Source organism: Podarcis vaucheri, assembly GCF_965113315.1.
Source record: "Podarcis vaucheri genome assembly, chromosome: 3".
In the NCBI taxonomy this organism is placed as follows: domain Eukaryota; kingdom Metazoa; phylum Chordata; class Lepidosauria; order Squamata; family Lacertidae; genus Podarcis; species Podarcis vaucheri.
In genome coordinates this window covers 16,824,076-16,851,415 of record NC_138761.1, presented here as the reverse complement: position 1 = coordinate 16,851,415, position 27,340 = coordinate 16,824,076, and the positions used below count along the sequence as shown (strand labels likewise).

Genomic DNA, 27,340 nt, shown 5'->3' with positions numbered 1-27,340 from the left:
TGACATCTCTCTATTCTTTGGGGCCCGAGAGACTGGGCCCACTGAAGTTTCCCTGAGACCTGCATTGATTTGCCCAATGATAGCCTTTCCCACACTTTGGACATTTTTTGGAAGGTCTGGTCGTGGTATTTGCATTATTATTCTTCTGTGCAGTCCCACCTTGGGCCTTGCACTGTTTTGCAAAATGACCTGGACGGTGACAATTATAACAGTTTCCTGTTTGTATCACGGAAGCGTGAAGTGCATTGGCAAACAAAGACATTGTATGAGATTGACTCCCTACTTCCGAACACGCTTTTATCAAATCTGCAAGGGAATATGTTGAACGGCTTATGATTGATTGCAGCATTTTTTTACAGTCTGTGTTAGAGTTCTCATAAGCCAATTTTTTTAGCAACTCATTTTGAGCCGTTTCATTATCAATCTGTCTGCAGATAGATTCCTTCAATCTATCCACAAATTGATGGTATGGCTCTGTATTCTGCTGTTTAACATTTACAAAAGAACTCAGTGGCTGTCCTGAGACAGGAATTTTACGAAATGCACGCTGCACGCAAGTTGCAGTGCGCTGAAGGTGTGAAGGTGACAACACGGCTTGGGCAGCCAGGGTCTCAAATGGAGGAGCGCCGAAAAGCTGGCTTGCTGTATGCGTTTGATCAGCCAGAGCGATGGCGGCATGTTTAAATTCATTTTCAAAAACTAAAAATTGCGCTGGAGATAACATCATCCTCATCAAATCTTTCCAGTCAATCGGAATCATTGTAAAAGAGGTAGAAATTCCCTCTATAATTCCCATTACATAAGAAGATTTAAGACCTGAATCACTAATGGCTTTCCTGAGATCTTTCATGACAGCATAAGGCAATTTTTCATGATAAACTTGCAATTGCTGACCTCCAGGAGCATTTTGATATGTGAGAGGAAAAATTAATGGCATTTCACCAGCCCATGCAGCTGTTTCTTCCAATGAAAAAAGCCCATCCTGCTTAGCCTGTAAAAGCCCAGCACGGACGGCTCCATATTGTTTTGGCAAAGCAGCATGGTCTAGAGACAAAGAGGAAGGGACAAAGGCATGCTGATTTGCTTGTTCAGGCAGAGAAGGGGGGCCGAGGGGGATGGGGGGGAATTTGTAAACTGAGACGACGCAGGAGCAAGGGAAGGAGAAAAGGGAGGGGGATTTTGGCTAGGTGATGAAGGAGACAAAGGAGGCAAAATCAGAGGGTATGGCGGGGGGGAAGTGATTTCTTCAGTTACCAGCAGTGAAGAAATTGAAAGAGAAGATTGTTCTAATTTCGCTATGGCGGTAGCACACTTTTGCCACGTGAGTAGGCAGCTGATTTGGGCACGTGGCTCAGAAAATAAAATTTTGCCGATTTTCTCCCATGTGCTAATTTGCAATGTGCCTTCTGCTTTATAAAAAGGACATTGATGAGTTATTTCCTGCAGCAGCTGTTCAATCTCTTTTAGAGAAATTTGGACTTTGTCTATTGTCTGTCTTACTAACGAAAGAAGCTCTTTCGCGTGAGCCTTTTGCACCTTACTTAAATCCCCTCCCATACTAACGAATTAAGCGCTTTAGACTTTTTCCCAGTCGGATTAGTATGAGGAATGCTTTTGGCTCTAAAGGGATCTCTATTGGGATCTGATTACTTACCCTTCTTCAGGATCACGTCGGGGTCACCAGATGTGGATTTTGGGGGTTTGTAGAGATGAATAAAGACAGACAACGAGATATTTTCTTTCAGAGAGCTTGCGTGTGTGCCAGATGAAAGTGAGAGAGAGAGAGATTCTTTCTCTCCAGCCCACGCATCTCCTTTTATTCAAAGTTACAACAAGCATGGCCACGAATGTGCCAGTGGCTGATTGGCTCAATACAAGACAAAGAAACTGAAATCCTATTGGCTCATTTGTATGTAAGGCGGGCTTACATAGCTCCATAGATCTTTGGCACATGAAAGACAGAATGTTAGAGCTGTATTTAGACAGGCATATAAGCTCTTAATCCACCTATGACTAAGATTGATAATGTTATGACTAAGGTGTTTACTAATGTTTAGATTGTTATATAAACTCACACAATTAATTATACATTGAGGATTAACACATCATTGTGATTTACACATCATTGTGAACTAAAGGTGAACTAAAGAAGACAAGTGTGGTATGTAAGGAATGATATACAAAAGGATCTGTGCCAGGCACAGACCTTTAGCCTTGTGCGTGAAAGAGAGGGAGAGAAGCGTGATTGATTATAAACAGGTCTTATAGTCTGTTTTAGAAGCAAAGGGAAGATAGAAATAATTCCCAGAATGCAGGAGGAAAGGAACCAATGTTTTACTATACTAGGCACATAGAAATAACATGTCTACAGGGGGGCTAGCCAGTTTGTGGGTTTTTTGCACCACTGAAGCTCGCAGCCTGTGTGTGTACGCAAATATGTGTGTTTTAAGTGCCAAACTGGCTCAGGTGAAATAAAGCCTAATTTCACGCCTGCAAAATAAAGAGGACATAATAAATTGTACACCCATCCCACTGATGGGACGTTTTGCTTCTGCACATGAGTCTGGCAAACTGCTCTGAGCTGAAAACATTCCTTCCTAGAATGTTTAGTTCGCATTGAGTTCATGGAACATTGTACCCTGACCTGTTCTTAATGCATGGTTGACCACATCTACGGAATGTGATAGTTATATTCTTTTAAGTCTTGCTATATCAATCATTAGTAATTGTTTAATAACGAGGTTTTTACGCTTGTCCAACTCTGTCTTCCCTTTCCCAACCTTTAATCTATTGATGAATAATGCCTATATGCAACCCTTGCATTGTATTTGTGTTAACCAATCAGCAACAAGCACATATGTGGCAATGCTGTAATATTCAGTAAAAGGGACTCTCCGACACATGCTCGGGAGATGCCTCCCATATGACACTTGCCATTCGTCTGTCGCTTATTTCAACCCAACATCCCACCCTCCAAAACACCCATGAACGGAGATCTGGAAACTGAAATTTTCTTAGGTCACAAAGGAATGTTGTTTTTTAAAAAAAGACCTTTCCTCCCAATGCAGACATCTTTGTTAAGGTTGACAAAACCCCAACAATTAAAGGCCTGAGTTTAATCAGGCCGTAAATCGCTTCCGAGCTGAAACAAATAGCAACATATGTGAGCTGCGCACATCACGAGGATCGATTTTCAGTGTTTTAGGCGCCAGACAAAAAACGTTCCTCTTCAACCAGGCCTTGGGCTGATTTGACATCCTTTAAAAACGTGTTCGTGGGAGGAGGGGGGTGTCATTGCTTTGTTACTGTTGGGGTGTCGTGTTTTTATCTTGTATTTTTATGTATATTTTATATACACACACCCTGGTCCCAGATAAAGACACAGCAACCAGGCGCCACCACGGGGCGAGCGTTCCAATGGCCTGGTCCCAGAGGCCATTTTTTTCCACCGCCTTCCCCACCTCAGGCAGCTGGAGGCGGGCGGGCTCGGCGCTCATAGGCCGCGGGACCCTCGCTGGGCGGGGACGGGCGTTTGGCGCGCTGCTTCGCCGGCCGGAGGGGCGAGCGAGCGAGAGCCGAGAGAAAAGGGGCGTCCCTTTCGCGTCGCCGCGCTCCTCTCTTGCTCCTCCTCCTCCGGCGCCGCCGCCGCCATGTCCCGCCAAAGCTCCCTCCTCAGCTTCTTCCCCATGTCGGAGGCCAAGCGCGACGGCGACGGCGGCCGCAGCCCCCACAGCGATGCCGAGCCCGAGGGCGGGCGCATGCTGTCGCCCAGAGGGTCGGGCATCCGAGGGAGGACCAGGGCGCCCCCCACGGACTGGTAAGCCCCCGCGCTGAGGAAACGAAAAGGCGGCGGCGGCGGTTGGCGGGCCGAGAGCGTGGAGCGCGCAGGCGCAGCTTCCATGAGGTAGCGGGCCTCTCTCTCGCATACTAGGCCCGAAAGCGGCGGCTTCCCAGGCCGGGTAGACCCTGAGAGAGAGAGAGAGAGAAAAGGATGGCGCGCGCGATAGCGGAGGGTGGGTTGGCGAGGCGCGCAGGTGAGGTGGAGGGACGGGCCTCAGGTGAGGCGGGGAGAGGCAGCGCGGGGAAAGGGCAGGTTCGCGGGGAGGCCCCTCTTCAGGAGGCCGCGCGGGCTGGTGGGGCATCTCCGCGTGGCGGGAGGCGCCCCGCTCTTCCGAGCAGAAGCGGCGGGCTGCGCCGTGATGCTGGAACGGTAGCTGATGGCATCGGGCATCCTCCTCCTCCGCGAATTTGCCTCCCAGATCTTTCCGAATCGGTGGCCCTCCAGATGGAGGAGAAAGCTCCCCGAAACTGCTTAAAGCTTCCCCGATTTGCAGTGGGTTGGTGGCCTTTTGTGTTTTCTCCCCCCCCCATTGTGTTTCCTTCCCCTTTTTCATATGGCAGCACATGGTGCAGCCCAGTACTTTGGCACACTTAAAGGAATGCGGGGTTGGGGAATCTGCCCTGTGCAACGGTTTCACGGAATCGTAAATCACTGAATCCAGAACGGAAGGAACCGTGGAGGGTAGCTGTTGAATAAGATTTGGCACGGACCCCTGAGGATTATCTAGTCTAGCCATCCCCAACCTTCGGCCCTCCAGATGTTTTGGACTACATTTCCCATCATCCCTGACCACTGGTCCTGTTAGCTAGGGATCCTGGGAGTTGTAGGCCAAAACATCTGGAGGGCCACAGGTTGAGGACGCCTGATCTAGTCCAACCCCCTGCAATGAAGGAACCTCAACATGTGATCCCCTATGCACACTGGATCCTGCTTCGCTTTGCAAATGAACTAGGGAGTTTTGTTGCTGCACCATTCCCAAGTTAATGTGAAGGAGTGCTGAAAAATATCTATACTTAAGCATACATTAAGTTTGGGCTATGCAAGAGGAGTTTAAAGATTCCTGGTTGGCTAGATTTACCACTTGCTGCAACGGGTTGTGATTGAGATAGAATGTACAAGAAAACTGTCCACTTATACCACGTTGCAGTCCTTCACTGATTTTTCATGAAGGTAGTTCTTGCATACACTTTTTAACAGTAAAGACCGAACTTCACTCAAAGCCCATATCTATTTGGCCTTCTTTTGGTGTCCGGAAACCCCTTTTAAAAATTCTCTATCGCTAGTGAGTGTTAAAATAATGTATGAAACTGTAGCTGGTTGTGTCTTAGGAAAAGGCCTTACTTGCAGACATGACTTTCTGTTTTCCACATAACGTGAAGACATCACTTAAATTGCTTGGTGGCGGTAGGGTGTGTGTGTTTTGTGGCGTCTTACCAAGTAAAATGGAGTGAATGTGCATAGGATCTAGGTGCAGGATCATTGTCTGAATGGATGGATGGATGAATGAATGCATGCTTGCTTGAGGGCAAGTGCCCTTGAATTCAGTGCAGTTTGTTTTTTCAGGCCCAGCTGCATAGATAAGCATGCAGAACTGCAATTTATGTATGTTTTGTTGTTGTTTAGTCGTGTCCAACTCTTCGTGACCCCATGGACCAGAGCACGCCAGGCACTCCTGTCTTCCACTGCCTCCCGCAGTTTGGTCAAACTCATGCTGGTAGCTTGGAGAACACTGTCCAACCATCTCGTCCTCTGTCGTCCCCTTCTCCTTGTGCCCTCCATCTTTCCCAACATCAGGGTCTTTTCCAGGCAGTCTTCTCTTCTCATGAGGTGGCCAAAGTATTGGAGCCTCAGCTTCACGATCTGTCCTTCCAGTGAGCACTCAGGGCTGATTTCCTTCAGAATGGATAGGTTTGTTCTTCTTGCAGTCCCTAGGATTCTCAAGAGTCTCCTCCAGCAGCATAATTCGAAAGCATCAATTCTTCGGCAATCAGCCTTCTTTATGGTCCAGCTCTCACTTCCATACATCACTGCTGGGAAAACCATAGCTTTAACTATACAGACCTTTGTCAGCAAGATGATGTCTCTGCTTTTTCAGATGCTGTCTAGGTTTGTCATTGCTTTTCTTCCAAGAAGCAGGTGTCTTTTAATTTCATGACTGCTGTATGTTTGCTCAAATGTAAATTCTGTCTAAGAACATAAGAGAAACCTACTGAATCAGGGTGATGGCCAATCTAATTCAGTATCCTGTTCTTACAGTGCCTGATCAGATGCCTGTGGGAAGCCTTCAAGGTGGGCACGAGGGGAAAAAACCCATGAGCCCTTGGTCCAGTTGATGGCATACCGTGCAACATTTTCTCCAGTGAAAATAGGGATGTCCTATTTAATAATAGTAACAATAATACCATTATTTATACACCATACATCTGACTGGGTTGCCCCAGCCACTCTGGGCAGCTTCCAACATATATTAAAAACATATTAAAATATTAAACATTAAAAAAGTTCCCTATACAAAGCTGCCTTCAGATGTCTTCTAAAGGTTGGCTTGGCTCCGGGGGTCACATAACTCCATACCCTCCAACATTTCTCTGATGAAAATAGGGCTATCCTTAAGAAAAGCAAGACATTCTGGGATCAAATCAGAAACCGGGATGGCTTCTGTAAATCCAGGACTGTCGGTGGAAAATAGGGACACTTGGAGGGGGCAAGCTGATTTTAAAGGAAATGAAACTAAAAGTTCCCCAAACCCTTCTCTCTGCCCTGCATAATAGGGGTAGGGTACCTGAGCAAAGGATCATGACTGTTGCTGGTCATCTTGGCGGCATGATTTTCACATTGCAATTTGGTCTCCTAGTGACAGTGATAATCAAAACTAGCACCATGCTATGAAAATCACAGGCCTATAATAAACTGCACCAGCAGAAAATTTAGTAAACTGCAAACCATGGGCCCTAGAGTAGGACTTAGTCTATTTCAGGCACGTCCAACTCCCAAGACACTGCAATCTACTCCCAGTATAAAAAAAATGAACAGTGATCTACCCAGAGTTGTTGACTTTAAAGCACCCTGAGGGCAGAACAGGCCCTGCCTGACACTTTTCCTGTGGTTAACCTGTGACGAAGACTACCTTTTATGTACCAGGCTGCTGCTTTAGTGGTTAAAGGCGCTTTAGATTCCTATGGAATCAGTTGCCACATGTGGGCATGAGGGTCTATACTCCCCCTCTGTATTAGCCGACAGAGTATTTATTGATGATTTTTAACATCAAGGAGAGTGAGGTATTTGCTCAGTGTAAGATATTAGCAGTGAAGCTGCAGGTTCAGGATAGCATGGTGAAGTGCTAGTGGATCTTTCTGTATACTTGTATTTTTACAAGGTTTACTTCTAAGGCCAGTAAAAAAAACCTGTATTACAGTAGATTAGTTCATGATGTAGCAGCGTCTATTAAGGGCTAAAATAGCTAATGTGTTAATGCTTGTCTTGTGCTATGAGACATTAAACTTTCTATTCTAAACGGAACTGAGCGGGCAAGGAGTTTTCTTAATGGGAACTCTGGAAAAGGCTCACTACTGTGAAGCAGGAAAACTGAATGTTCTGCTGGAAGATTACTGGAGCTCTGCATACTCTGCTGACCACAATGGCCGAAATGGGTCATATCAACAGATAGTGAGCCCAAATCTGAACAGGTTATGGGCCAACTGACTTCTACAAGTCTCACATCAGCAACTTTTTTCTTTTTTCTCACTCAGCAAGTACTATTTTTTAAAAAATAGATTTTATTGATACATCAGAACAACAAAACAGAAAAAACAAAAACAATATACAGCAATAAAAAGAAATTAAAAATTAGATAACGGCAAAAAATTTACAACCAACGAAACTTGAACATTCACACCACATAAATACGGTATATATAACATAAAGTTTTGACTTCAAGTTGAACCTATTTTTAATGCATCCAAGTACACGTAGTCTCAACTATTCTGGAGACCGCGTAAAGGCTGTGGCCAGATTGGGATTTAGGTTTGGGGCTGCCTGGCGGTCAAAAGGCAACATCACAAGCTTGCAAAAAATAAAATAATTGAAACAGGAGGCTACCGTCTTAGCTCTTCCCTGCTCCTTCCTTCAGTTTTTTACTTTGCCTTGCAGAAAGCAATCGTTTCTTCCTGAGACTCTTGGTGTTCTCCTTTCAGATTTCTTTGTCTCTTCTACCTCTAGTTGAATTTCTCTCTGTGTTTAGCCTCATCATTAGTTCTTCTCCTTCCCGGCTCTGGTGTTTCTCCACTCATTTTTCAAAGTCTCTTCAGTTGTTGGCTGCCTTCCTTATCTACAGCCTCTTTAGAGACTGCATTGTCCTTGACTCTGCTGATTTCAGCCATAGTAGCCTCCAGATTTCCCCTCCCCCTCCGACTTCTTCCTCAGTGAAGCTAAAGCCTTTCAAAACCAGTCTAGGGGTGGGTGGGTGGGTGTTAGAGAGCTGCCCTGCATTTTTTGTTAGTGATTAACGACCTGCTATAATTCAGAGAGCTGCATTGTCTACACCTAAGTAGAAAGGCACAGGAGAAATCTACACCCGCCTGCAGCGAGTTGCAGCAGCAAAATCACAGCCTGTAAAGACAATAGAAAATTTTACAGCAAACTGCTTCTATTCAAGATTTAGTTCCAGTCCTCTCAGGGGCAGCACTTGTCACTTTCAACTGATATGGTACATCTTCCCAGCTTTCCAGACTCTCTTGCCTGGTTGATATTCAGAACATCTCAGAGCCAGATTTTTTTATGGGGGGTGGACCCCCCTTCTTCTTGCATTCTTCTAACTATGGAGGATGGTTCAATGGAAGGTCAGCAGGGGGCTCTGCTTTGGCTAAGTAAGGAAGCGCAGAGAGGAGGACAATGGAATCTCTCCCTGGTGAAGCGGATGGCAAGATCTTCCTCAGCTGAGCTCAAGAGGAATTTCTGCATCCCTTTGAAACCTCTCAGAGCCAAGATATTCATGCAGCTCACCCTAGCATGAATGAAATGTTTTGACCTCATTACTCAACAGCAGAACCAGTCTCTGCTTCAGAATACAGCATTAATCCTGAATTTCATCCATATACTGCACCTCCTAAAGGAAGCTCTACTAGTAGATCTGGCTGAGGAAGTAATTTGGCCCTCAACTACCTCTCAATCACCAAATGTTCTTCATCAACAGTATCTGCTTCCCCTGCTTCTCTCTCCATCTCCAGGAGGTAATCTAGAGCAGTGTTCCCCAACCTTGGGCCTCCAGCTGTTTTTGGACTACAATTCCCATCATCCTTGACCACTGGTCTTGCTAGCGAGGGATGATGGGAGTTGTAGTCCAAAAACAGCTGGAGGCCCAAGGTTGGGGAACACTGATCTAGAGCACAAGCTTCATGCAGGGGTTCTCAGTCCTTACCCAGGCACTCTGTTTCTTCTGAAGACCTTGACGCAGCCTTAAGTGCTAGCGATCAGAGCCTCTGCCACAGCCCAGTCATTTGCAAAAGTGGCCCTTTCATGGGCAGTACTCCTCAAGACCTGAACCGGTCTCACATGTCCTTGTCAAAGACTTCCAGCGCACCGGGAGGCTGATGTGCTGTCTTGCGACAACTTGGCCTCTGAACCTTTTGTAGGGGGTAAGCTCTTTGGCGAAGGGGCTTTAAAGGACATCCTAGATGAGTCTATTGACAAGAAAAAAGAGATGACACATCTTTCGCCACACTTATCGAAGCTCAAGGTCCTTCAGAGGCAGGGATTTTCAGTCCTCCCAGCCTCCTGGAACAGGCAGTGCGGAGGGTTGAAAGAAAATCAACAGTCCTATTCCTGCAACACTCAACAGAACAAACCCCATCTCTCTTGGTGTTGTTACTATTCCAGTGGGAGGAAAAGTTGCCGCGATACACCCATAGTTGGCAGCAGACCATATCCGACAGATGGGTGCTGGACACTATCCGCAAATACTTACTGCCGCCAGACTCATCAGACCCCTCCAAGAAAAATGTCTGTTATTCTTACCGTTTTTCCAATAGTTACTCCATCATATTTTTTCTACCAGAGAGTATCTTTGAATTTTTAAGGTCAACCTTTCCCATTGGAAGCCATCTCCCATGTGATACTTGTACTGAATCTTCCTTTTTGGCTTGTTATTTAAAAACTGAAGAAGGAGCGGGGAGGAGCTAAGATGGCAGCTTCTTGTTTCAATTTTTTATTTTTATGTTTCAAACTTGTAATGTTGCTTATTAACCACCAGGTGGCACCAAACTTAAATCCCAATCTGGCAGCAGCTTTTACAGGATCTAGAAATACCTTCCATAGTAGGTATGACAGACTTTTCTGTTACATTTCCTTAGACCATCTGAATGGAGCCTGTAGCTCACAGATAGCCTGGATGTTCTCAAACATATAAAGGGCTCTTTACCACTGAATTATTTCATCTTTTCAGATAACGTCCCTGTAGAAAAGCACATACATGTATTAGTTTTAGTATTAGCATTATTTATTAAATTTGTATACCACCTTTCATCTGAAGATCTCAGGCTGGTTCATAACTGAAAACATAAAATGAGAATACAAAATACATACAACCCCCCCCCCAATAATTCCCTCCCCCAACCGCATTTAAAAAGCTGAAGAATGTTAAATCAGTCTGGTTGAAGAGACGTTTTTGCCTGGCACATAAAGATTTGTAATGAAGGTGCCAGGCAAGCCTTCCTTAGCAGGAGCCATGGGGTGGCAGCGAGAGAAGCGAGGCTTTGCTTCCCCACCCAGTCATGCCGCCACAGTGTTGACAGAAATGGGTAAGGGAGGAGGGAGAACAGGAGGAGGAAAATGTGGCAGCAGCTGGAGTGCTCCTGCTGCCGCCTTGTGGGGCGAGATGGTTGTGGAGTTGTGCTAACACTGGGGTGCAGAACCCACAGGAGTTGTTTAAGAAACAGAATGAGTAGCTCTGCATTTGCAGTACAGTGGAACCTCAGTTTTCGAACATAATCCATTTCGGAAGACAGTTCAACTTCCGAAACGTTCTAAAAGCGGAAGCCTCAGTTCAATGGGAAAACTCAAAACAGAAGTTGCGTCGGACATTCAGGTTCCGAAAAACGTTTGAAAACCAGAGCATTTACTTCTGGGTTTTCAGCGTTCAGGAGCCGAAATGTTTGAAAACAGAGTCATTCAAGAACCGAGGTTTCACTGTAATGGTGGGGCTCCTTGGCAGCATCCACAGCAGCAGAGGGTCGGGCCTTTGCACACTACTGGCTATGCCTCTTGCCGTGGCCATTGGTACTCCATTGTTGCCTTTGCTGCTTTCTCCCGCTGCTGCTGGGGCTTGAGAGTTGCTGCCTCGACCCCAACAAAGCTGGGCCCAAGTGGCCTCCGCTGAGAAAAAAGAGGAAAGAAGCTGCTGAAGCCCAATGAGCTGGAGCGGCCGGTCGGCTGCTGGGAATCGCCATTAAAGGGTTGGGAGGGAGCCATGAGTTGTCTTTGGAGAGTATGATAGTGGCTAAGGACGAAATATAGCAGAAGGCATTACTACTTCAGTGCCTCTGCAAGAAGTGTTTGGTCGGATAGGAAACGAGTAGACATAGAGTAGATCCATTTAAGTTAAGGTGATGTTCACAATGGGTCTAGTGTGAGTAGGACCCAACATTGGATACAACCCATTGTGTGCTGCTGTACAGAATATTGCCAAAGAATGTGAGAGCTGTGCTTTTTCACAGTTTTTGGATTACTTTGGAGGAGGACAGGCGTTTTGTAGAATGAACATTGCAATATCTATATGCCAGTTGGCATTTACATATGTTTCTGGGCACTTCAACTGCCCACTGACTAACCTGTTGCTATTTAGAACTCTTGGCGAGCTCAATATTTATTGTCACTGTTTGAGAGCCATGCTGTTTGCTCTGGAATCCTCCCCTCAGCGATCAGAAACTGATCAGAAACGTTATCTCATACGCTGCATATGCTTCAAGATAAGATAAATGGGCCTGCTAACTGGGAACTTGTTTCATCTCATTCTAACTATGAGAAAACCAAGAATGCACCATAGGCCCAGTTACTAGGACATTCTAGATTAGGAGCCTCCTGATTGGCTCTGGATGTGGAAGAAAATTGAGCCTTTGCACTGATTTAGGTTCAAGACTCTGTTTATTAAGGCAAAGCTATTGTGTTGGGGGAAACTCCCTCATCCTCTTTCTCCCAATTAGTAGGGCTTCTGCTTACATCCAGAGCGAACAAGCTTTACAGGGGGGAAAACACGGGCAAAACGTCAGACGTACAGTATCATACATCATTCTTTTACCATCCATTCCATCTTCATATCTTTTAAGATCATACCAGCTGTGCTGCGAACTGGATCTATCCTAACAGTGCTAGGATTAGTAGCTTTGTTATTCTTTATCCTCTTTTATAATTCCAAGCTATGTTTATTAATTGTCCCAGGTTTGGGGAACAGGCCTTGACAGTCAGCGAAAAACATAATGCTTTACATTTGGAGGTGGGGATTCTACTTAAAAAAATTAAATGAAAACTTGAGTATCCTTGGGTAAAGTACGAGCTAAATTCTAATTGTGTCTGTAACCAATGTAGCCTTTTGACTTCATAGATTATCAGTAAAAGATCTGTTATAAAGGCTTTCCTTTTCTTCTTTCTTTCTTTCTTTCTTTCTTTCTTTCTTTCTTTCTTTCTGGTCTTGCAGTGACTGTGAATTTTCACCCGGTGATCTGGTTTGGGCCAAACTCGAAGGCTACCCTTGGTGGCCATGCCTTGTGTACAAGCATCCAACAGAAGGATCACTTTTCAGAGGCAGAGGAAGATCCTCTCGCATCCATGTGCAGTTCTTTGACGACGACCCATCAAGGGGTTGGGTTAGCATTAGATATATCCGACCATATACAGGTAAGAGTTGGTAATTGAATGTAATAGGTGATAACAGAATATACTATATATAAATAAATGGGTGGTGAAATTAAATGCAGGTCACATAGATATTACAAGCAATGCTGCATCCCTCTGTAAATTGACCACATACTGAGAGGCTTGGAAGCACTGTTCAGCTAAGATGCCCTTTCACCTTCATTTGACTAGGATGCAGCTCTTCACTTTGACTTGACTTGGCAGTACAAGGGATTAAGGCTGTTCTATTTCACCTGACACACACCTGTCCTGTTATTGTAGGCAACTTGCAGCCCTATGACACTCTTGGCAAAAGCCCCACCCGTATTGAGTGAGCAGCATTCGTTGCAGAGGGAACTATAGAGTGCCAAAGATGGTTCTGTATTCAGCACCAACATTTGATATGCTATTTTGCATGAAAATAATCATTCTGACTGTGCAAGTTACACCAAATTTTCCCCTTCCTGCTGCCCCCTGTATTCTAACAGCAGATTAGTAGTAGTTTATGTGGAATGATTTAAATAATAGTTCTCAATAATAGTTCTGAAGAGATATGGAAATAAATGCAGAATCTTTAATTTGGGATTGTTACTGTAAGGTTTCTGCATGTTAGATAATCAAAAACTAGGAGAGACCATGAGCGTGTTTTTGCCAAAATCTATTCTCTGACTGATTCCTTTTTATATTACAGGTTCTTCTGGGAGAGATACCAGTAGGGGAGGCATGTTCTACAGTTCAAGACCTGAAATTAGAAGAGCAATGGAATTGGCAGATGCTGCTTTGAAAAAAGAGAAGAGTGAGAGACTTGAGCTGGCAGTGTGTGACAAACCTTCAGAAAGCGAGGAAGACGACGATGAGGAGATGGAGGTCACTCTTTATAATTCTTGTTTCCAGAAGCAATTAGAAAAACGGGAAGAGAGGATGCTCATGACTTGTAGGACAGTTCTGTATATGTAGATAGTTGCCTTTCTCTTTATTGTTTTGGAACTGTAATAAGTATGTGTCTGAACTCACATGCATGTCCACACTCACATGTACACACACTAACTAGAGGTTTGGGATCTTTTGGTAGAATTATAACATGTCCATTTTTGAATATGTGTTTGCTTCTTTTCCTGCCTAAATAAAACTCCTAACACCCAATACTTCTTGTTCTGGGCTGGCGATCATTACTGCTACTGCTACTACTACTACTACTACTACTATTGTTAGTAGTGGTAGTAATCTGCCCTATACTCATAGATCTCAAGGTGGTTCACAGCATAACAATCTCTTAATTGCCAGACGGGCGGCCCAGTAATTTTTAGAGGCAAACAAATAGCTTTACATTCAGATTCTTGAGGAACACAATAAAAAAACAAAGCTTGGTTTATCATATGAAATGAAAATGACAGAATACATAAATGCTGTTTCAGACAGTAAAATTACAGTTCAGGCAGGTAGCAAATCCTACCATACACACACCTTGATCTAAAGAGTGTAAGAATCCCTGCCTATTGTCAAAAACCTGCGGAAGTGAGCGTGACCATTATGCTAGCAAGACTCACACTAATAGTAAGTTAAGAAATGGAGGAGGTGGGGAGAATACCTGTCCTTAGGCATGTGTGTGTTCGTTCCTTGTGAGCGCAGAATGAAGATCCTTGGAGCTAGGAGAGCCACTGCCTACAGATTTTGGGGTTCCTTTATACCCTTTTCTTTGTGGAGAAGGGAGGGGACTTTTCGGCTGGACAATTCCTATTGTTTCAGTTGCCTTTCATTGAGAGTTACTACCCATCTCTCACTTCCCCCATGTTGCAGATTAAGAGTTTGAAAGACTCATCTTAGTGGGCTGTGACTGAACTAGTTATCTTGGTGCGTTCTCTGTGTTTAAGTTATAATAACATTATAGTAATTGTCTCCATCCAGGGCGTCAGTAGGCTGTACTTGGGAAATTTGCATATGTTAACCTTCATGCAAAGTGTGAGGAGTTCAGGGTGTTGTCTGAATGCCTTTCAGGGCATGCTTTTGATAAGGCTGGTACCTGGGTCAAGCAAGGCTCAATGTGGGAAATCTCGTGTTAAATTTTAAGTTATGTCACCCTTCTTACTGATGCTATAATGTACAGTAATAAACCACAGAATAAGTTCAGAATGACGCACAGCTATTCACAGCAGCACTTTCTTCTGTGGTTATGAGCCAACTTTCCCGGGGTAGAGCATGGTACTCTGTAAGGAAAGCTTGGAGGAGAACACACCCCATCCTTTATGCTTGTCACTTAATTCAAGGCTATGCAAGTGCATGTTTAATTTGCTGAAATGGATGACTTTCAGGTCGCCTCAGAGCAGAACATAAATTGGAAGTTGCCTGTAGGGGCTTTCCTTCACAATTGAAAAAGAAACCTCTTGGTTGTCCTCCTCTTTCAGGGTCTTTAGAACTGATATCTGACTGCTGAAGAACTGTGTGTAGGCTTGAACAAAACGGAAGTATTGGAGACAACTTATTCCAGCTTTTGATGCAATTGAGCCTAGCTACTGCTCTGCCATAGAACTCCTAATTGCATACCCATTGTTGTGCTAGTCCAAGAGGAGAGGTTGAAACCTCTCACTCACCTATCACAAATCCGATGAGCAGAGGGAGATCACATCCCCATTGTTCACTGGTCATGATGGAGAAGTTGAAATCTCATATCTGCATGATAACGTGGCCCGACAACCTCACCTGCTGCTTAATTTAAAACAACAACGAGAAGAAGATAGCAGCCAAATTGTTGGGTCCCCCATCAGAAAGCTTGCCTTGTCAAAGTTGTAGCATTAGCCTGTCTTTAAAGCATCCGATTTTTTATACTACTTCTTTTTTGTCTTTGGCAGGTGAGCGATGAGGGTGATGATTTTGGCACATCTGAGGAAGTGAAACGTAGAAAAAGGCAAATCGCAAGAAAGCAACATGCTGAGAAATCCAAAAAGAGAAAGATCATGGATTCTGACAGTGAACGCGAGTATTCAGACATGGAGTTTAAACCTGATGAAGCTAGCAGTGATGAAAATAGCGTTGGAGTTGGTGACAGTGATGCTTCTGAATCAGAGGCTGACCCAGGAAAGAAAGTAAAGCGTCCCATTAAAGTCGCCCCTAAACCAGTGCTGGAAAAGGCATCTAAACCTCCCCAGAATAATGTGTCTGTAACGCCCAGCAGAGAAACAAATCTTTCTGCTGAGATAAAGTATAAGTTATCATCTTTTGCAGCTCCTGAATGCTTTGATTTTCAGCCAAGCATTAACGGAGGAGGAGGAGGAGGAGCAGGAGCAGATGGCATTCCGACTTCATGGGAACATGATAAAATTGACTGGCTCCAGGATGGTAAAAGGAAAGATGCTCGTAGGAGACGGCAAAATGATCCAGATTATGATCCAAATACTCTGTTTGTGCCAGAGGACTACCTTAGAAACTGCACTCCGTTAATGCGGAAGTGGTGGGAGATGAAGAGCCAGAATTTTGATAGCGTGCTTTTCTATAAAGTTGGGAAGTTCTATGAGCTCTTCCACATGGATGCTGTTATTGGTGTTAACAAGATGGGCCTGTCGTTCATGAAGGGCACTTTTGCTCACTCTGGTTTCCCAGAAATAGCATTTGACAGATACTGCACTATATTAGTCCAGAAAGGTTACAAAGTGGTTCGTGTTGAGCAGATTGAGACTCCTGAGATGATGGAAGCACGCTGTAGAGCCTTGGCCCACCCGACAAAATACGACAGAGTTGTGCGCCGAGAAATATGCAGGGTTATTTCCAAGGGGACACAGACCTATGGTATTCTAGATAGTGACGATTTGGACAGCCACAACAAATACCTCCTCTGCGTGAAAGAAAAAGTTGACGATTCTGCTGGCCTTCAGCGCACCTATGGAGTATGCTTTGTTGACACGACAGTGGGGAAGTTCTACCTGGGTCAGTTCTCGGATGACCGCCATTGCTCAAGGTTTAGAACTCTCTTGGCTCATCATATTCCTGTGCAGATACTTTTTGAGCGAGGGAACCCCTCTGCAGAAACACAGAAGATATTCAAAGGCTTACTCCCCTCTACTGCGCAAGAAGGTTTGATTGCTGGGTCTCAGTTCTGGGATGCATCCAAAACACTTAAAACATTGATTGAAAAAGGCTACTTCCAGGACAAAGAAAATCTAAGCAGTGAGCCCAGCCTGCCGCCAGTAATCAAATCTATGACTGCGGAAACTGACTCACTGGGACTTACCCCTGGGGAAAACGCTGAGCTTGCGCTCTCTGCTCTTGGCTGCTGTGTCTTCTACCTTAAAAAATGCATTATTGACGAGGAACTCTTATCAATGGGGAAATTTGAAGAATACATTCCTGTGGATGTTGATATTGCAAAAGAACAAAACTCAAGCAGTCTGTTTGCGAAAACAAGCCAGAGGATGGTGTTGGATGAGGTCACCCTGACAAACCTAGAAATTCTGCAGAATGCAACCACTGGGTCAGAAGAAGGCACATTGCTGGAAAATATTGACACTTGTTGTACGCCCTTTGGAAGGAGACTCCTGAAACAGTGGCTCTGTGCACCGTTGTGTAATCCTTCCACCATCAATAACCGCCTGGATGCAGTTGAAGACCTCCTAGCTGAAGCTGCCAAAATGTCAGAAATCCGTGACCTTTTAAGGAAACTCCCAGACCTTGAAAGGCTTTTAAGCAAAATTCACAGTATTGGGTCATCCCTTAAGAACCAGGACCACCCTGGCAACAGGGCTGTTTTATATGAGGAGGCCAGATACAGCAAGAAAAAAATTGTAGACTTTTTGTCCGCACTGGAAGGTTTTAAAATAATTATGGAAATTATCTCAATTTTGGAAGATATTGCTGATGGTTTTACATCCAAAACACTAAGGCAGATAGCGATGGTCAAATCTAAGAATCCAGAAGGCCGCTTCCCAGACATTAAAGCAGAACTTGAAAGGTGGGATGCAGCTTTCGACCATAACGTTGCACGAAAAACTGGTGTGGTTAACCCAAAGACTGGGTTTGACACTCAATATGATAAAGCGCTAGAGGATATAAGCAGCATTGAGGAAGGCCTTCGTCAGTATCTGGAAAAGCAGCGCAAACGGCTTGGCATTAAGGCTGTGATGTATTGGGGAGCAGGCAAGAACCGGTACCAGATGGAGATTGCGGAGGGTTCGGTGCCTGCGAACCTGCCTGACGATTATGTGTTGAAATCTACCAGAAAGGGCTTTAAGCGCTACTGGACTAAAGACCTGGAGAAAATGCTGAACGAGATCATCAACGCTGAAGAACGGAGGGATACGGCACAGAAAGACTGTATGAAGAGGTTATTCTACAACTTTGATAAAAGCAGTGAAGACTGGCACACGGCAGTGGAATGCATTGCAGTTCTAGGTACGAAGACTTCTACCATAGTATATTCAAGTTGAAAATGTACTATTAATTCGTTAGCGTGTGGGCAGCTTGAAAGAGCTGGGGTTCCGTAATACGGAATATTGCCAGCTAATCCCTTGCAAAGAAACCAGTGTGGAGTGCCACTGTGTATATTAGGAATATTAGCCGAGGGTGGGGGCTAAATGTTAGTATACAGAAAAGGATTGTTCCCCTGCTTCTTGCGCAAGGAGTGACTCTTAGCAAAGGCAGTTGATAGCGCCGTGCAGTGATGAGCATAATGATGCATAATCTTGTAATCTGTGTGATTATTATTACAGTTGCAACAGCCGTCGCTGCACTTGCTCGGGGAGAAACTCTATGCACCTCATATCTCTTCAGACTGATGAGAAGGGTGTGTGTCCTGTCCTGGCATCCAATGAAATGTGTGCATGTCTAAGGAGGCATTTTCAGTAAAGGAGAGACTGAGCCAGGGCAGACAGGAACTGAGCAGGAAAAGCAAACAGCCTCTTGTGCATTTGGAGGGGAATATATACTGAGAGCTTCAGTGAGTGCCATAGGAGGAGATGCTAGTTGGGTACGCTGGTACCTGTGGGTGCCACACTGGCGTCCTCTGTCGTATCTTATGAGGTGGGCTGTGTCCCACAAAAGATGATGTGGTATAGTTTTTCAGAGCAAGCCTGCTTTAAGCAAGAGTACTCGCAATCTAAATCTATAGGTAAGGAGTCAGCCTGAGTTCTAGAGAAGCTGAGAGCTCAGCAAAGACTTTCACAAAACTGTGAAAGTACCATATTTTTCCTTGTACAAGATGACCCCTGCTTTTTTTGAACCCAAAATTAAGAAAACAAAACCCTAAAATAGATGGGTGGCAATGGAAGCCAAGCCAAGAAAGGTGGCGGTTTGAGGAGGAGGGGAGAAGGAAAGGGTGCTCTTACTTCAGTGGTCGTGCTGGCGGGGCTTCAGGACGCAAGCCAGTCACCAGCGTGCAGCCTGCAGTGGGAGGAAAGGGACAACAGGAGGGACTGCCACAATCCTGGAAAAAACCTTGTCTTAAACGTGGAAAAATAGGGTATTCCCAGGCTTTCTGTTTAAGATTGCCATCACCTTCTGCTCTTTTTTGTATAGTTTCAGTCTAATCTAATTAATGGAAACTCTATCCCTCAATTATTTTAAAATTAAACAAATTTCAGACTTCCATATTATTTATACTTTCCTAATAATTGCGCGTTAATTGAAATTTCTGTGTTGGATGTTAGCAGTACGTATTGCATAAAAGCTTCTTGTTTGGTGGAGAAGATAGTGAAAGTTTTGTGACTGAAGTACTTGGAAGTAACTGATACAGTGGTACCTCGGGTTAAGAACTTTGCTTCAGGATGAGAACAGAAATTGCGCAGCGGCGGTGCAGCAGCAGCGGGAGGCCTCATTAGCTAAAGTGGTGCTTGAGGTTAAGAACAGTTTCAGGTTAAGAACAGACCTCCGGAACGAATTAAGTACATAACCAGAGGTACCACTGTACTTTAGTCACCTGTGATATAGCCCAGTGCTCTGAAGAAGGAATACAGGAAACGGGAAAACTGACTGGGATTTTCTCTTCCCCCACCCCAATAGATGTCCTAATGTGCTTTGCACACTATAGCCAGGGATGTGATGGACCGTTGTGCCGACCTGTAATTGTGCTTCCGGAGAGCAACACGCTGCCCTTTTTGGAGCTGAAGCATTCCCGCCACCCCTGCGTTACAAAGACCTCATCGGACGATGACTTCATCCCTAACGATATCCTCATAGGTGTACAGGATGAAAAGGCAAATCCGGAGAGCAGGACTTGCTGTGTTCTAGTGACTGGTCCAAACATGGGAGGAAAGTCCACACTCCTGAGACAGGTGATTATAGAACAAGACACTTGGAAGCATGGTTTATCTGTGTAATTCCCCTTTTTTACAGGCTAACTACCGCATTGGGATTGGTTAAGGGGTTTCTTCCCCCAATCTGTGCATGTTCTGTTCTTTCACTTGCAACATGCAAGCTAGGTATAGGGCGGTTTACAAATATATATATATATATATATATATATATATATATATATATATATATGCAGGTTTTGGTGTCTTCGGGTGTCTTCCCGTGTAAGAGTCGGGGTGTCGGAAGACACCCGAAGACACCAAAACCTGCATTCCTGTACCCGTGAAAATCTACGAAAGCAAATATATATATATATATATATATGCTTTCGTAGATTTTCACGGGTACAGGAATGCAGGTTTTGGTGTCTTCGGGTGTCTTCCCGTGTAAGAGTCGGGGTGTCTGGGCGACGTTTCGACGAGGTCTCACTCGTCATCTTCAGGCTGGTGCTTTCGGCTTCTTGTTACTGGAACAGAGCTCTGTTCCAGTAACAAGAAGCCGAAAGCACCAGCCTGAAGATGACGAGTGAGACCTCGTCGAAACGTCGCCCAGACACCCCGACTCTTACACGGGAAGACACCCGAAGACACCAAAACCTGCATATATATATATATATATATATATATATATATATATATATATATACTGGACTTTGGGACTCTGACATGTACTGTATAAATACATTGACATGTATAAATACATATGAATTCCTGTAGGAAAATAACATGCGCAGGACAAATCGTCCAAATGCTTTTAGCAAAGTAGCATTCATTTAAAACGAGGCTAAAAACCTAGCAGTTCGAAAGCACCCCCGGGTGCAAGTAGATAAATAGGTACCGCTTACCAGCGGGAAGGTAAACGGCGTTCCGTGTGCTGCGCTGGCTCGCCAGATGCAGCTTTGTCACGCTGGCCACGTGACCCGGAAGTGTCTCCGGACAGCGCTGGCCCCCGGCCTATAGATGTGAGATGGGCGCACAAACCCCAGAGTCTGTCAAGACTGGCCCGCTCGGGCAGGGGTACCTTTACCTTTAAACCCAATGTTAGTAACATTCCTGCTTACCTAGATCCTACTATTCAAATAATTAGGCAATTGTACTTTGTTCAGTTTTCTTTCATCACCTGTTTGATGTGGAAGTGGATAGTATGTAGAACAGCAGGATTCTGTTGGGGAGGGGGGAAAGATGTGCACTTTCCATACGTTCAGTGTTTTTAATACCCTACATTGCCCAGTCACAAGAGCTGTTGGCTGGAAGGCTACTCCTTGCCTAAACGTTTGCTCTTACAGAATGAGGATCGGATCATAACGGAGCATTGTGAGAGCACAAGTAGGAAACATTTGTAACCAAGATGGCAAAACAGCACAAATGCTTCCTGTCTTTCCTCTCTAAAACCAAGGGAACCAGTTGAACATACAGTGGTACCTCGGAAGTCGAACGGAATCCTTTCCGGGAGTCAGTTCGACTTCCAAATCGTTCGGAAACCAAAGCTTGGCTTCCGACTGGAGGCTGCGGAAACTCCGTCGGACGTTTGGGTTCCAAAGAACGTTTGCAAACCGGAACACTCACTTCCGGGATTGCGGTGTTTGGGAGCCAAAACGTCTGAGTACCAAGGCGCTTGGGGTCCAAGGTACAATTGTATTTCCAAAATTTAGTTTTTCCAGAATTCCATTATCTGTTCAACTGATTTCCATTTCCACAGCAGCATTGGGGTGCTTAAGTATGTTTAAATCCCTGCTGACTGATATCCATTAGGGCTCTGTCGAGCTGTATAGAAACTCTAAAATAAGATGAAATAATTCAGCATTAAACATCGGGTTGGTGTGGCATGCTCTACTGCCAACTCTTATTTGTGGGAATAGGTGGGGGTTTGAAGGTGTCAATTTGTACTGGGCAGTCCAAAGGTAGACAACTTCATTTTGGTGGAAATAGCATTGGAGGAGGTATTGAACTGAAGCACATCTTCCTTAGCATCAGGACAAGCAGGTGAAGCGAGTTCTCTAATGCCTATTGGTTTTATTGCTTTGCAGACTGGCCTCGTGGTGATCATGGCCCAGTTGGGATGCTTTGTACCTGCCGAGTCTTGCAGGCTTACTCCTGTCGACAGAATATTCACCAGACTAGGGGCTTCAGACAGAATTATGTCAGGTGAGTTCTGTCCGTTTTGGGCTTTCCAAGAAAAAATTGCTAAAGCAAAACAGGCGACACGGAACTTTTTGTAAAGGAGAAGGGTGTGCCCACCTCAAAATACGTGTACAGTGGTACCTCGGGTTACAGATGCTTCAGGTTACAGACTCCACTAACCCTGAAATTGTACCTCGGGTCAAGAACTTTGCTTCAGGATGAGAACAGAAATTGTGTGGCGGCGGCACAGCAGCAGCGGGAGGCCCCATTAGCTAAAGTGGTACCTCAGGTTAAGAACAGTTTCAGGTTAAGAACGAACCTCCAGATCGAATTAAGTTCTTAACCTGAGGTACCACTGTATATGAAAATGGTTATACGGTGACAAGCGCTAGAAATACTTATGGGGAGGGTGGGAATGGTCTGGCCTCTAGACTCTCCTCTCTCCTGCCTATCCATACTTAAGACAGATGTACCCTGAGGAAGTGAGGAAGCCCAGACCAAGGAGCCCATGACCACCAGTTCTTGAAGGGACCATCAGTAGTCTAAGAAACCTGGCAGCTCTGACCCCTCCCTCCCCTGTAGCCCCTTAAGACCCATGTGCCCTGAGGGAAAGCAGCAGAGAAGAAGCCTGGGATGGGGGTTTGTGCCAGCAGGTCCTGAAGCTGGCCTGAGAAAGAACAGCTTGGTTCCTACCTGAAACACTAGTTCTGGGTTACGGCATCAGGGGCATCAGTGAGGGAAATGCCAAAGGTTCCTTAACTGGGGTGGGAAAGGAACTGCTCCTTACAGATGAAGGAACATTTGAAGGGCTCAACTACCAAAAGCGGCTTCCACTGAGGCAAAAGCATCGTTTTCATATTGCAGAGCTCAAGTGGGCCACTTCACAGACTTCCTCTCAGAGTTAGGTTTTTAAGGCTGCAATCCTGTGCAGTTATTTAGGAGTAAACCCAGATTAAATTCAGCGGGGCTTGCTCCTGAGTAGACATTGCACAAGATGGTGCAATGGCTTGAAAGCTTAGTTTAGATATGGGAAGCCCAGGTTCGAGTCTCCACCCTGTTGAAAGCTCCCCGAGTCATCTTGGGCCTGGTCTGAAGGCATGAGTCCACCACCTCACTGGAAGTTAAGCAGACCTGGTCAGTATCTGAAACGGATCCTTCCTGGGAATCACATGCATGGCACCTCAGTTTCACGACGAAAAGGTGGGGTATAAATGCAAGAATATACAAATTGACAGACTGTGATGCCGCATGTTTAGCTGCTGCCAAAATGCATGTAGTTCTTCCTGCCTCTGCTCTCATCACCACTCCTGCTCCGCACTTCCGTGGAGGCCCCTTGCGTGATTTAGAAACCTGCAGTGACCAGGATGTTTTCTTCCTCCACCAGGGGAAAGTACGTTCTTTGTTGAGCTGAGTGAGACTTCCAGCATACTACGACATGCAACAGAGCACTCTCTCGTTCTTATGGATGAACTAGGTATGTAATAACTTTTGCAATATCTGTCTCTTTTTTTAAAAGACTTGTTTTTTGCACACTTACAGGTATGTCAAGTTAACAGCCCAATTGGCAGGCTACAGCTGCCTGTACTCAGTCTGTGGCACCGCACAAATTCCCGACTTAAGTACTGTGTTGCAGAGCAAGAGCTTGGTTGCGTGACCTTGTATGTACCAGTGCCATTTAAAGCAAGCTCTCAGCAACTATGCCTACAGCTATCGTGCCAGCACAGCCCTCCTGGGCTATAGATGCTAGGTGTGCTAACAGGGCATATGAAACAGCCGAGAGCCCAATTTAAACAAGGCACTGGATGCTGGCAACACCATATGGGAAGTTCTTGCCCACACAAATCTTGTTTTTAATTGGACCCAAGATTCTCGTTCTGGTTTCCAAGACGGCTGAATGTGCCTGGGTTGGTCACAGTGGCTTTGCTTAAGCAAACTAAAGTGCACAAATACAGACATCCTGCTTCCACCGCAGGATCTTGACAATCCCATTTAGCATCATGCGAGAGAGAGCGGTCAACTATTACTCAAACCAGTCTGCCCGATAATCTCATTTGATGTGTGGATGGCTAGGAACAGTGTGTGTTGTGCCACCTTTCATTTGGAATCGAAAGGATCTTTTTCAGTAGCAGGCAAAGACCATTTTTTTCAAGGCCTTCTAGTTTGCTTGAGATTCTCTGGCTGTCATAGTGGTTTTATTTTGAAGAAACTTGCCTAGTTGTTGTTTTTTACCCATGCTACTCATGTGCACTAGAAAGGGTATTATTTGAATGTTGCCACTTCCTCCCATACACTATCTTAAGCCATCTGTGACTGCAGCTGATGAGAGTCTTAACATACTTTTACAAATTTTCCTGGCTCTTCCATTTTTTTTTAAACCTGATCAAAAGTTTTGGAGAACTCAAAAGCTTGCTTTTGTAACAATCTGGTTTGCCTAAGAAGGATACCGTCCTGATACAGATTTTGGAATAAATATTTTTATTAGACTAAATGATTGCTTGCTAAACAAAGTATCTCACAGCAAGCTCGTTTGAATTTCCCAAATAACTTTGCCCAATTCTAGTTCAGAATGTTGAGCCAAGGCTGCAGTTTATATACATATAATGGAATGATCACACAAGAAACCTCCCATTATGGGAGAGGTCCTGATTATTCAAGTTTTGGAAGTTCTGTTCTTTTTATGAAAGGGGTCTTGTTTAGGGTCTCACCTGCATGTGATGGTGAAGACAGGATGGCTGAGCTACTTAGTCATCCTGCTTTAAAAGTGGTTCAAATTCTCAGTATGCTGTTGGTTGTTTCTTAGTTGTTTGGAGTTTTTTGGGAAAGAAGGGGAAAGATCCAGCCTAGTGCAAGTTTCAAAATGTATTTCAGCCGCTCTGGCAACGCCTTGGAGTTTTAAACTCGGCTTTCTTTACTTTCCAGGTCGAGGTACAGCTACCTTTGATGGAACGGCTATTGCTAGTGCAGTTGTCAAAGAACTTTCAGAGAACATCAAATGCCGCACCATGTTTTCAACACATTACCATTCTTTAGTAGAGGATTATTCTCACACCCCTTCTGTGCGGTTGGGACACATGGTATGTAACACTTCCTTTCCCTTCAAAAGTGGTCTCGCCTGCAGAGGGCTTACGGGCTGGAACTCCCTTTCTTCAACACAGCCATTCTGCTAAATAAAATGAACCCCGCTGTTCCATTACTTTGAGAGCGGCCAGTTGAAACTTGCTAGTAAACAAAGTAGACCATTAAAGGCCTAGATGAGCTGGTAGGATTTGAACCAAGGGCCATTGATCCACTTTTCTTTCTGCTGTTTTTTTCTTTTCAGGCATGTATGGTGGAAAATGAGACTGACGATCCTAGCCAAGAAACAATTACATTTCTCTACAAATTCATCAAAGGTGCTTGCCCTAAAAGCTATGGCTTTAATGCAGCAAGGCTTGCTAGCATTCCCGAAGAAGTTATTCAGAAAGCTCAAGAAAAGGCAAAAGAGTTTGAGGCAACTACCCTCTCACTACGATTGTTCAGGTAAGATTTTTCACCATGTGCTTTCCTTGCAGGGCTGGGCAATGCTAGTGTCCTTAAACCTTGCTGGCTTGCTGCAGGAGATGGTTTAAACTAGCTTGCTGTGATTGCACAGCACTGTTATACATTGTATTGAGCCTAGCCGGAAGCGCAAGCAGTGTCTGAACAATACATTAAGCTTGGTATTATTGTAAAAAGTCTTTCCCCTAGTCCTAAACATGCATATGTTGATTGTGTGTTTTCCCAGGAAACAGTGCCAGATAGCTGAAGGAGCTCCACTAGCCAGAGATGAGCTTGACAAGCTAGCCGTGCTTCCTGTGTGAGACAACCTGTAATAAGTTTCTACAGCAGTTTTTGAAGGCATTATGCAAACAACAGTGATCTAATAAACTTTATTTTTTAAAAATGACCATTTTCCATTGTATTTCCTAGGAAATTAAACCCTTTTAATTCTTAGCTACCCCTCTACATAATGGTTATTGAATACTCCACAATATATTAAGTCTAGATGTTATGGTACATGCATACACTTTCAGGCTGTTGATTACCCACTGTCACCAATACACATAAATGGAAAAAAAGCTATGAAACTGTATAGGGCTGTCTATATACTTTTGTCTCATCTTCATTAGAGGAGGAAATTGCAATTTTCAGCAGTTCATAAGAGTTAATGTCCAAGACTGTTCAATAAAACTGTGAACAGAGTAAATACAGGATTGTTTTGAGGAGATGTTCTTACAACAGTGTACTTTAAAACATAGTAAAACCTCTTAACTGCAAACTGTCGCCTGCATACTTTGTTTTAATAGTGCATTATCTCCCAGGAAGCCTCATTAAAACATTGTTTCTCAAAGTGATGTGAAGACCATGGGGGGCGGGGAAGGGGGAAAGGAGGGATATTCTAACTGCAAAGGATACCAGAAAAATTGCTGGATATAATTTAAGATTAGTGTTCTCTTTCATAGAAAGAACGTACATACTGGGACATGAGTACAGTTACAGCAAGTCTAGATGTGCTAACAAAACAGGACACATTCAAGTACAATAAGATTTGCTTGAAATTAAAAACTACATGAGATTAAAGCATTAAAATCATCTCAATCTGAATAAATGTTTTTTTAAAAAAATCAAAATAAATGCAGAAGTGCTAGCTCACATTTTTTTACCATATTACAAAAAGCAATTGGTACCCATGTCCATAAAGGCAGCAACAAAGACTGCTGCTAGTCTACAGAATAGTACTACTGCAAATGGGACTGTGTTTCAATGCTACTTGTAGAAACACCAGCCTTTTGGAAGTTGGTATCTGTACAATGATGCAGCTTATTTTCTTCACATCTGTCCCTTAGTCTTTGTTTTACACAGTAATGCTGAAACGCCCAGTTCTGTTATCCTGAGTCAACATATTGCCACTTTCTTTTTGGTAGGTTGAGCTCCATAGTGTCACCACTTTTACACATCCTTTTTTAAGTCTCCCTCTGCAGAAATGGGCAAGTATAACTTCCTCAAAAAACAAAATTAACAGTTACGATAGAATGGCAGGACTTTTTTCTTCCTTTCTTTCTCAAAAGTAATTCAGTTGTGCTGCAGCGTATTAGATTCTATAGGAGGAGCAGAGTCATATAGTGTATCTGTATCATGGGTCGGTTCTCCGGCTAATGTACATGGATTGGAGAGTGTTCCAGCACCACAGTCGCAGAAAAAC

The 27,340-nt window shown here is 44.4% G+C and overlaps 2 protein-coding genes across 5 annotated transcripts in view; one reads left to right on the top strand and one right to left on the bottom strand.

The window, feature by feature from the left end:
* Positions 1-3,532: 3,532 nt before the first annotated feature.
* MSH6 (mutS homolog 6) lies at positions 3,533-26,044 on the top strand (the record flags this gene model as incomplete). 3 transcript variants are annotated; one of them, XM_082217302.1, is made up of 10 exons in its annotated part: positions 3,548-3,817; positions 12,528-12,727; positions 13,416-13,591; positions 15,571-18,103; positions 19,709-19,980; positions 22,026-22,143; positions 23,504-23,593; positions 25,039-25,193; positions 25,439-25,638; positions 25,883-26,044. In XM_082217302.1, the coding sequence occupies exons 1-10, from the start codon at positions 3,651-3,653 to the stop codon at positions 25,956-25,958; spliced, it is 3,987 nt and encodes a 1,328-aa protein (XP_082073428.1). In that variant the 5' UTR covers positions 3,548-3,650. The 3 variants fall into 3 exon arrangements, with proteins under 3 accessions (XP_082073430.1, XP_082073429.1, XP_082073428.1); XM_082217303.1 differs by lacking the exon at positions 25,883-26,044 and having other exon boundaries at positions 3,546-3,817; positions 25,439-25,642; XM_082217304.1 differs by lacking the exons at positions 22,026-22,143; positions 23,504-23,593; positions 25,039-25,193; positions 25,439-25,638; positions 25,883-26,044 and adding an exon at positions 18,421-18,494 and having other exon boundaries at positions 3,533-3,817; positions 19,709-19,852.
* FBXO11 (F-box protein 11) overlaps positions 26,012-27,340 on the bottom strand; it is a 76,738-nt gene continuing 75,409 nt past the window's right edge. For both annotated transcript variants that reach the window (XM_082217445.1, XM_082217444.1), the window contains exon 23: positions 26,012-27,340. In XM_082217445.1, the coding sequence (XP_082073571.1) occupies positions 27,211-27,340 (130 nt within the window). In that variant the 3' untranslated portion in view covers positions 26,012-27,210.